General features: G+C 41.2%; 1 protein-coding gene across 1 annotated transcript in view; it reads right to left on the bottom strand.

Annotated features, from left to right (window-relative positions):
* Positions 1–329: 329 nt before the first annotated feature.
* FTO (FTO alpha-ketoglutarate dependent dioxygenase) overlaps positions 330–11,339 on the bottom strand; it is a 410,478-nt gene continuing 399,468 nt past the window's right edge. The window contains exon 9 of the mRNA XM_032255615.1: positions 330–2,679. Within this exon, the coding sequence (XP_032111506.1) occupies positions 2,526–2,679 (154 nt within the window). The 3' untranslated portion in view covers positions 330–2,525. The remainder of the gene's footprint in view (positions 2,680–11,339) is intronic.

Here is an 11,339-nt window from a genome sequence, read left to right as displayed (position 1 = left end):
CCGAGTAGCTGAGATTACAGGTGTACACGACCACACCCAGCTTTTTGTGCTTTTAGTAGAGATGGGGTTTCACCATGTTGTCCAGGCTGGTCTCGATCTCCTGACCTCCAGTGATCTGCCGCCTCAGCCTCCCAAGTGCCGGGATCACCGTCTCTTCGGAGCAAATGTAATCTCACCTTTTTGATTCACTTAAGGTAGTAATTTCTCCAACCCTGCTGAGCATCCCTGGACTACACGTAGAGGACTTTGAGAAATAATTCCATCTGGGTCCAACCCAGGCCAGTGAAGCTGGCTCATCCATGCAAAAGGAAAAAATAGCAGAATCTCTCTTGGTTTCTTATCTCATCCTTTTAATATTTTTATTGTATATGAATATTTTGTGGTACACATGACAGTACAAGCAGTCTACAAATAGAGTTCAATAATCACACACATACACTGGGGTGAGCGAAAAACATTTCGACTAGAGGGGTGCAAGCAAGCAGGTTTGGAGAGCGCTCATATGAAGGGGTGACACAGGTCAGGTTCACAATAAATGATAAAACAGAGAAAAGGAGGGAATACAGCAAACCATAGGCTGGGTCATGTCCCACCTCACAGCAGGAAGACGCTATTTAGCTTGTTGCCATGTGAGGATGGGGGCCTAGGACTGCTGGGTGTTCTGCGTTCTAAAGAAAATGCAGACCTTTTAATTTTATGTGAAAGCTCCCAATTTCTAAATATTGGCCCCTAATGGAATATAACAAAAAACGAACATCATGGGGGCTACAGAAAACACTGGGCTGGATGGCCCGAGGGTGCCCCGTCTGTGACTTTTATGTGCCACGCCCTCCTGGCCTACGTTATTTCATGTGATCTCTGTAACGACCTGTGAGAGTGCTTCACTTCTCTCTTACCGATGAGGAAACTGAAACTCAAAGACACTAGGGAATGAATCCAAGGTCTAAGAGACTCGAGTCTCAGCATGATGAGACCCTGGTTGCTTTGCTTAACGTGACATTTCTGTGGCTATGAACTGCATGGGAATGAGCGCACCCCGTGAATCAATGCAATTCTGGTGGCAGGAAAGAGTTTATTATCAGTGCACCTTCAATAGGCAAAAGCTCTTCAACTTCTCAACTACTGTGAATAACTACACGGGAAGGCAACAGGCTGGGGAGAGGGGGGCTAACTATTCTCATGATTTCTGGGGCACTAATGGGCAGGAGCCAGGTCAGAAAGGGAGAGATGTGCTAATGGCATCACAAGATAAAACTGGCGCAGGGGTAAGAACGAGAGAGGAAAAAAAATCTCACCCACACATAACAGTACTAGTATTTCCTGGGTATTTAACTATGTGCTGGAAATTGTCCTAAGTCTGTTATTAGATCATCTTCATCTTCATCTTGGGAGTGGTGCCTTTCATATATTCCCATTATACAGATGAGGAAACTGAGGCATATTAACAAGCCAAAGCACGGGGAGCTAATGGGAGTCTTAAAGCCCAGGTTTTAAGCTCCCCTCTCATTGTCTCTGAGTCTCCAAGGTCATCAGGATGGGGCACTGAGGTTCGTCAACCCTCAGTTCTACCTGTCATTACGTAGGAATGAGGGACTTATAGAAAAAACTATACTGTGCTGGTTAAATCCGTGAAATAATGTAAATGCGGCTGTGTCTCTTTCATTAGATCATGGAAACTCCCTAAAGACAGGCTATCAACTTAATTTTAATTGTTAACATCTCCTTCCTGTGCACTGAGCGTAGGACTCAAAGCTCAGGCTTTTACTTAGGTTTGTCTTAGAGAGAGGAGAGAGGCCAGTCCTCAATGAGTCATTTCTCTTTCAGTTTCTTTGCCTTTGGGGATAGAGGTTACAGAGGAATGGAAAAGAGAATTCCTGCTCTCAAACTTTTTATAGAAGCGTCGTCCAATAAGACTTTCTACAATGGTGAAAATGTTCCGTATCTGTGCCGTCCAATAGAGCAGTCACTAGCCACATGAGGCTATTAAGCCCTTGAAATGCGGCCCGGGCAACTGAAGAGCTGAATTTTTAATTATAGTGAAAACTGAATTGAAATGGAAGTAGCCACAGCTAGCTAGTGCTACCATATTGGACAGCACCATGGGTGTGAGAGAGACTAGGATGGAGGTCTCCAACTTCTATCTTTCCCCAGAGGGCTGGGTTCACTCCAGAGTCTCTGAAAATGCTTGGGAAAGACGAAAGTAGATTAATCTTTGTCATATGCTGGGCTTGTTCCTGTCACCTGACTTGGACCTCTGGGGCTGAATAGCTCACGTTTTAAAATCTCAATGATTTTTTTGGGGGAAGGAGGTCTTGTTTAACACCAAATCAGACTATAACACAGGGTCATTTTAAAACATTTCAAAATGCATGGGCACCATTTCCTAGCTGTTTTGGATTGGGACCTCGATGCTACAATCTAGGGGCCAAGAGAAGTCTCCCCTGCCCTTGCTTAAGCCCATGATAAGGTTGGAGGAGAAAAGCCAAAGATCTCTTTTTCTCCTCTGCCTGAGACTGGTGCTCCTTCTAGGGTCTTGCTTCCAGAAGCTGACCTCTGAGCTCTGAAACGATGTCTGTGAGATCGAATGGCAGAGGCATCGAAGCGTCATCCTTTTCCCAGTATGGCCGACATTCTGGCTTCTGATCAGCAGGTAAAGTTCGGGCAATTCGCGACTGGCACCTGGAAGAGTTACAAATAGGAAATTAATCCACGGGAGGAAACCCCCAGAAGACCCCAACCTACAGGAAGCTTGGAGCAACACTGGCCAATGCTCCAAAAACAGTCCTCCAGGGTGAAGGTCATGGCGACGATTGAATGAGTCTACAGGCGGAACGCAGGTGTTTATAAGAAGAAAGACTGTTCCTGATGGTGCTGGGGCTTCCTTTGCTTTGACTCCCAGGTGTGTATTATCTCAGGTGGCGTCGTAGGAGCCAGTCATCAGGGAAATTCAGTTACTCTGCCTTTAAAATGGTGAATTATTTTTTCATTATCTCAACTGTTATTTAAAGTGTGTGATTAAGCCATTATCAGATTTAAATGTTTGTGGGATTGCGATGTATTACTAGATTACTGGGAAAGATTAAATTGAATTTACTGCATTAAAACGTCCAAGAATAGATTAAACAATATTACAGGCCGGGATTGACTTAGGAGATCCTGGAGATTTATAAGTGTCCCAGCTTGCTGTGCTCAGAAAAAGGCACTCCAAGGAGAGACCGATTTATAAGGATATATGCAAATAGAGGTTAATAATCATTTCCACTGATGAAGAGGTGGGAAAAACTTCCACAAAATTAAATTAAGAGGCTAGCAAGAGTTAGTCCCTAAGGAAAACACTTAAATCACGGTTTTTATTAAATGGATTATTCATCAATAGTAGAGAAATTAATTATCATATGCAGCTAAATTATAGACTCATAGGAAAAAAAAGTGGGGCAACGTTCTCATACCTTGGCAGGCATCTATCTCTCAGAGAGACTGGCTTATTTAAAAGTGACCTGGGAAAACTCAGTGGCTTTAGCTTTATTTATCTGCAAAACGAGGGTCAGAGAGAAGGAAATGCATTGCAATAAGGAATGAACAATTTCTCTGCTCTCCTGGAGTACATGGCAGTGAAAATGTGTGCACCCAAACCAGACACTCTGAGGACATCTGGGAGCATCGCACACGTGCCTGTCTCCAGCCCTGCCTTACCCGCACTTTTGTCTAAATCAATTAAAAAGTGGCCATGCTCACTATTTGTCTTCTGACTGTGTAGGACTGACTATGAAGAGATCAAAGGATGGAATATCCCGGCCCCATTTCCAGGCTTGATGGTAGAGAGGGTTCCTAACTGAAAGACATCTTCTTCTCTGGGGAATTATTAATGGTGAGGGGAATCCCCCCGGGAAAACATACTTCAACTTTACACCTATTTTCGCATGTGGTTAATTGCTACACCGGCATCCTATGCACTCAATCCGTCGTACATTACATATAACATTCTAATATATCTTCGGCTCTCTGCATCAGGCCCTGATAATAGCGTCTGTTAACATGCAGTAAGTACTATTATGTAGCACATCACTTCATAAATAATAAGATTAGCTGACCCTGGGGCCCCAAGAAGAGTAATGTGTTTAAATGTTCTCATTATTTATTTAAAACAAGAATTAAAGCAACAGAAGCTGCTTTTGACAATCCTCTTAGCATAAATATTAAACTGTTTGCACTGATAAGCTACACTGCACTGAAGAACAGAGGGTGCGTTCTGGGGACTACTTAATCATAGGTGTTTGAGACCATGCCACTTGCTGTCGTGGTTCTGAGGGTGCATCTCTGTAGTTCCAGAGACTGTCTCTAAACCACTTGAAAGGGATGCAAGGGAAATTAATATGCAAGGAAAGCTGTGACTAATTACAAAGGAATTCTGCAAAGCTTTTCAAATTGTGCTTTCTCTCTGCCTCAGAATCCTAGAGTAATGCTCAATTTACTCGGTAGGGAAAGTTATTCCAAATTGAGCATTTCAATCTCACAGTGGATAAATTATCCGTGCACACATTATCTGGGCTGGCAGATTAAAGGGCTATGATAAGTGTCGATCCACCTAGAATATCATAAGGTTTGTAGAAAGTCAATAGAGATGCTTTTTCACCTGTCAAATGGGTTTTGCCTCTGTACTTTGAGAAAGTATTAAAGATGCTGAAGCCTGCTGCAGAGGTTTGCTTATGCTGCGTTGTACAAGCCTCCCAATCCCAATGGCTTTGCTTTTGGGCAAAGCTGTTCCACAGTTTTCTGCTGTTGTTCTTCTCATCAAAGGACCGGCTGCAGCCAGGCGTGGTGGCTCACACCTGTAATCCCTGCACTCTGGGAGGCCAAGGCAGCCAGATCCCTTGAGGCCAAGGGTTTGAGACCAGCTGAGCAATCTGGCAAAACCCTGTCTCTACTAAAAAATACAAAAATTAGCAGGGCGTGGTGGTGCCCACCTGTAATCCCAGCTACTTGGGAGGCTGAGGCACGAGAATCACTTGAACTCGGGAGGCGGAGGTTGCAGAGAGCCAAGATCATGCTACTACACTCCAGCCTGGGCAACAGAGAAAGACTCTGTCTCTAAAAAAAAAGAAAGAAAAAAGAAGGCCGGGCGCGGTGGCTCACGCCTGTAATCCCAGCACTTTGGGAGGCCGAGGTGGGTGGATCACGAGGTCAAGAGATCGAGACCATCCTGGTCAACATGGTGAAACCCTGTCTCTACTAAAAACACAAAAATTCAGCTGGGCATGGTGGCGTGTGCCTGTAATCCCAGCTACTCAGGAGGCTGAGGCAGGAGAATTGCCTGAACCCAGGAGGCGGAGGTTGCTGTGAGCCGAGATCGCGCCATTGCACTCCAGCCTGGGTAACAAGAGCGAAACTCCGTCCCAAAAAAAAAAAAAAAAAAAAAAAAAAAAGAAAGAAAAAAGAAAAGAAAAGATTGGCTGATGTGGGAAGTGGCTCCTTTGCATCAAGCTCAGACAGGCAAGCTGTACATAGTCACTGCATCCATCTGGGCCAGGAGTAGAAACCTTTGTTGGCTTTCTTCAGAGCCTTCATTCAGAAATTTCAAGATTGCTTTAAAATTCTTCCTTTAATATCCAGTGTTCCTTGCCAATTTCCAAATGATAGTGATAGGCCCCAGCAGAGGGCTCGTTATTGGAGGTGATGAATTTACCCATGAAAAAGGATAGATAGCCCCAACTCAAACGATACTGTGTGATTTAGCACCATGCCAGACTGCAGAGCATATAAAGAGAAGGCTGGGAATTACTTGAAGACACATCCATCCCCCTTTAGAGTTTCATTTCTTTTGCTCCAATCACTCACTCTTCCTTCTTGGATCTTAGTTTCCAAAGATGGGAAGCAGGAGGCTGCAGCATAGTGGTGAAGAGTATGTTCTCTGGACTGCCAAGTTGCTGCTTTCCAGGGGCATGACATCTTGGGCAGATTTCATTACCTCACTCAGCCTCAGTTTCTTGTCTGCCAAGTGGTGATGGTAACAACAGTATCTCACTTACAGGGTTGATGTTAAGACTACACGAATTATACACAGAAAGTGCTTAGAATGTTTCCCAGCACATAAGAAGCACCCAATACCTATTAAATAATATTATCATTATTGTTACTTCTACTTCAGTGGCAGATGAGAAACGCCAATGAGAGAGCTGCCTATTATACGTGGGCGGTCTCCTTCCTTCACATTAACTGAGTGGGTAACCTCTAGATGGACTCCTTCTAGGGGAAGCTCTGGGGATACAGGAGCAGCTCTTTCTGGCTTGAATCAAATGTCACCTAAGGCTAAATCCTATCACATTGTGACATTCCAGGACCTTAAGGCTTATGTATTCAAGCCTTACAATTTTTCCAGTCCCAGGCTAAAACGTTCAGCTTCACAAGGGATCAGCAGTTGTCCCTGAAGACCTAGGACGGAAAAAAGGTGCTGTCGTCTGGCCTTCTAAATGGTGGTTGTTCCAGTTGATTTTGCATTTAACAGGAAATAAAGTTGGATTGTTTCTTAGCCCACAATATTCTATAATCTCTTTTGCAAAGTAAAGGGGACCCAAGTTGTCTTATGAAATGTGTGAGGAATACTGATTGTGATGGACATTTGTTGTCCTGGATTTACTCCCACCGTTCCCACCAAAAGGATTCTGATTTTCCTGTGGGGAATCTGCCCCTTCCCCATGCTTCACAACTTGATGTGGGCGAGACTGGCTCCACCTCAACAGCCAGTGGGGAGCCTTGATTGGCTTAAGCTACATCAGCACATCTCACTCTCCTAGCCACAGGGAGTGGCTTAAGGGGAGGCACGTGACCCAATATGGGGCAAAATCAAGAGAATAAATCAGGGAACTGGTATCGGAGCTAAATTAAATTGACTTTCTCCTCTCTTGTCCTATGAACAATTAGGATGTGTGATCTGGAACTGTCATCAACATTTTGCTGCCATCCAGCAAGAGCAAGGGGCTGAGCCCTGGACAATGCTATCTGATCATCTGGGTCATGCGCTTCACTTAGATGTTTCAGTTTCATGAGCCTTTATTGTTTAAGTTTTTCTGTCACTTGCAGCCCAAAGAATCCTAGCTGATATGCTGGCCATGCTTCCTTTCTCTCAGTTATTTTCTGCCTTTCCCAACATCCATTGCCAAAGCCAAGTGGATGCAGAGTCTCTCTCCAAACTGAGATGTTGTGGCTGATACGGTGTAGTGTGTGTAGAGAATACCTGGGTATGAACCCACGATCTGGGACATATTTCTGCCCAGAAAACAAGGGAATGCTGGTCCATCCACACTGGCCTTTGCATGAAAATAAGCCAGTTTTCAGGACTAGAGCTGGATATTCTTGCTAAAGAAAGTTAACAAGATTCTCTCAACTCAGTGTCATCCCCAAGTCCTACTGAACCCAGCTAAACAGGAAGAAAGTTACAGTTTCTCCTTTCTACCCTGTCTTCTCTAATCCTATCCTAAGGAAAGATCTCATTTTTAAAAAATGCTTCTTGGGTTAGCAAATAAACTTGTATCTGTTCAGAAAATACTGCCCTTTTCATGAAGCAGTTCAAGGAGAGCTAAGGAAAATTATACACACACACACACACACACACACACACACACACACACACAAATGTTTCATACAGCTAAGGAAAATTACACACACAGAAATATTGTATACATATGCTTTATATGTATACCCATTATTTTATATATAAGTATTTTCAATATAATAAATATATTTTCTATATATTTTATACTACATATATTTTATTATACATATTATATATATAATATACAATGAGAATTTATAATATGAATTTAGGAGGGAGAGAGATACAGTATATACATAATATAGTATATACATATGCTTTTTATATAATATATATTTATATACAATATATTTATATTAATATATAATATACTTACATACATAATTATATATACTTAAATATATAATTATATATAATATAGCATATTATATATCATATAGTATATATAGAATATACTATATATAATATAGAATATATATAATATAGTATATATTATATATAATTATTTATTGAAATATAAAATTATATGCATTTATTATATAATTATATCTATTATACTTATATATTATAAAATATATGAAATAATACAATATGTAATATTTTGTGTATTAAACACATGAAATATAATTATATGCTTACATAATGAATATATAAAATATATAAAATAATTATATAATACATATAATTAAAGATAATCTATACTATATGTACATATAAAGTATATATATAATATACTATATATAATATATACACTTTCTCTCTCTCTCCCTCCTAAATTCACATTATTTTGACTCAAAGCACTCTATAAACCACCCCCTAAAATGCTCAGCTACTTAGGAGTGGTTCTCCCTGAATGACCTAGTGACGTAACAGGAAGCAACCAAAAGGTGTCACATGGGCTGGCTGTTAGCAGATTGTCCAGAGGTCCCCCCTACCAAGGTGTAACTCATGAAGGGCTTCACTGCCTGCTGATTTCCCTCAGGGCTGCACTTACATTTAGATGATCGGGATTGCAGCTACATTAGTGAACGCTGGTCACCATGCTAAAATTAACCACTTTAGCTAAAGTGTGTGTTAATTATGGGTATGCAAGCAGTCAATAAAAGGTTAATGCAAGAGTCAAAGGATAAATTTCTTCCCTTATTGCATCACTTCACAGACTAAATGACTAACATTATACTTTGTGTTTTTAATCAATAGGTTTTACAGTAATGTGCTGGCCATTGATTTTAAGAAAACATACACGGTCTTCTTCCTTGTCCCTAAATTTTGCAACAAATAAAGAAGGACAGGTAACATTTCATTACTCTTGATGAAATGATAAAGATTTCAGGAGAAATGGTTTCTGCTGAAAGATTCATCAGAATAAGCAAGTGTAACACACACACACACACACACACAGACTAGAACTTGATGGAGAAATATTACCAAGCATAGGCCACTGAAGAGAGAACAGAAATGAACTCCTAAGAGGGAACTCTTCAATGGGTAAGGGGAGAACAACTCCTAATTAAAATAACAATTACATTTTGTACAATGTTTAAATGTCCCAAATAATGTCGATCCTTACAGCACTGCTGCTTACTTTCCTAACAACCTGGGAGAGAGCAGCGTAGGTATCTGGGTCCCTAGTTTGAGGGAGGGCTGCCTTACTCAGGGTTTGAGGCAATGGTGCACGGGAGAGCCAGGGCAGGTCAGACCCCTGGATATCTGGCTGGCTGTTCTCTTCACTCCGTTCCATCTTTTTCATGAATTTCCATTTGGACTAAAATGGATCCCGTCCATTGACTACTCAGCTATTCTTGTCAAATTTAGATATTCAGCACATTCCACATCATTTCAGAGGAAAGAAAGAGGCAAATGTTGTTTTTACCTTCAGTTTCTAGAAGGACTATTATTACGACAGATGGCTGACAAAATTTAGTTTTCTTCTTTTCATTCTAATGACTTTTAGGCTCTTACAGCATAAGTATCTACAGTCGATAAAAATAAAAGATACACGTTCAGCTTCTAAGGGCATAAACTACCTCCAATTATTAATATATTCCCTGGGTGACCTTGAGAAAAATATCTCAACCTCTTCGTTTCCTCAACTATTACACTGAAGTTAATGCTTCTCTGCTTTACTGGGTTATGTGAAGATAAAATCAAATAACATATATAAAGGCACTCTAAAATATGTAAAGTACCATAAAAATGCACACTTATGCCTCAATATCCTTTTTCTTACAAGTCCTATTTTTAAAGGCTAGCTGATCATGCAACGCTGGCCAGAAGGGCTTGTAACACTCACAAATAAAAATAAAAGAAATCACACTTCTAAAGACTAGAGCAGTTTAAACGGACAGCTGCATCAGAAAATACTCAGTGTTTCAAAGTCTCCTCTTCTTTAAGTCAGTGTTTTTTTCTGGAATTTGAATTTAAGGAGTTGACATTCGCTTGGCCTAATGCTAAGTAGGAGTCTGTTTGAGGGCATCAGCTACATGATAATGCATTCTCCTAATGCTTAATAGCATAAGCCAGTACCAAGACTTAAGAGGCCTCAGTAGAAGACACTGGTGTTACATCAAATCCACACGAACCTGCAAAACCCACCTGCCAGGATCAGCAGGAAGTAAGGATGTCACAGGGCAACAATCCCCTCAATGGCCTTTATGCTTTGGAGGGAGTGAGACCAATATGGGATGCTACGGTCCTCTGCTTAATTCAGTATCTTCAGGTTCATTTCACTCTACTGTATATTTGTGTGGCAAACGACTTGCCATACAGAGTGATTCTGGGGTTTAAAGATAAGTATTTTTCATATTAACATGGTATCTAAATCCCTGCCAGTGCCTGATGTACAAACTGAAGAGATTTCCATGTATAATTCTCACCTCCGTGATGCCTACCTTAAGCGCTACATTTAAAATCTAACCTCAAGGAAAAGGCCACTCCATTGTACCGTTTTTCATAGTCTTACAGTGTTTTGCTCCAAATAATCTGTCGTAGTGAGTGGTGAAAACAGTATGCAATTGAGTTTATGATACTCTTACCCCTGACACTCTAAATCCTCTGAAAAGAGAAGAACAAGTTAATGAATTTGTAATGTGTCTTCTTGGACTTTTGTCACTGCTATCAGAGGACAACTTTCCAAGTAAATAGTTACCCGGTCATACTTACAGTTATCATAACGGTGTACTAGGACAAAGGTGGCTTTATCAAGTAAGCATGTCAAGTTTGTAGAACTCAGTTTACCTACTGCAGAACCACTAAGCAAAACCAATTTCTAAATGAGTTTTGACAAAAGACACGTTCACTTTTCCTTTGAAAGGCTTTTCACCTCTTGCCTCTGTTCCACATGTTAATGTTTCCGGATCAGTAAAATCAGTAAAGTCAACATACATCAGAGAGTGAGGAAAAGCCAAACTTTTCCCCAGGGGTCAGTTTTTCCCCCCTGGGTCAATACACCTTTTCAGTGGGTAGTGTTTTTCAACCATGGCCACTTGAGAAGCCGGGCTTGGCTTAACTTCTGGTTGTATATACATCTACTTTTGGGCCTCACACTTCTGGGAAGAGGTGAGAAGTCTCACATAACAGAGCCTGTTTAGGTGCTTTAAAAACACTTTGACTACCAAATATATCCGAAGTGCTTTTGAATACCAAGATAACACCATTGAGCCACATAAATAACCATCCATTTTTCAAGAAATATTCCTTCCTTTCTTTTTTAGAGGCAGGGGACAGTCATAGCTCACTGCAGCCTCCAACTCCTGGGCTCCAGCGATCCTCAGCCTCCCAAGTTGGTGGG

The sequence above is a fragment of the Sapajus apella genome, unplaced genomic scaffold (genome assembly GCF_009761245.1).
Source record: "Sapajus apella isolate SASKATOON/1434 unplaced genomic scaffold, GSC_monkey_1.0 scaffold90, whole genome shotgun sequence".
NCBI lineage: Eukaryota > Metazoa > Chordata > Mammalia > Primates > Cebidae > Sapajus > Sapajus apella.
The sequence above is the reverse complement of the archived record's forward strand: the minus strand, read 5'-3'. Positions and strand labels throughout refer to the sequence as shown.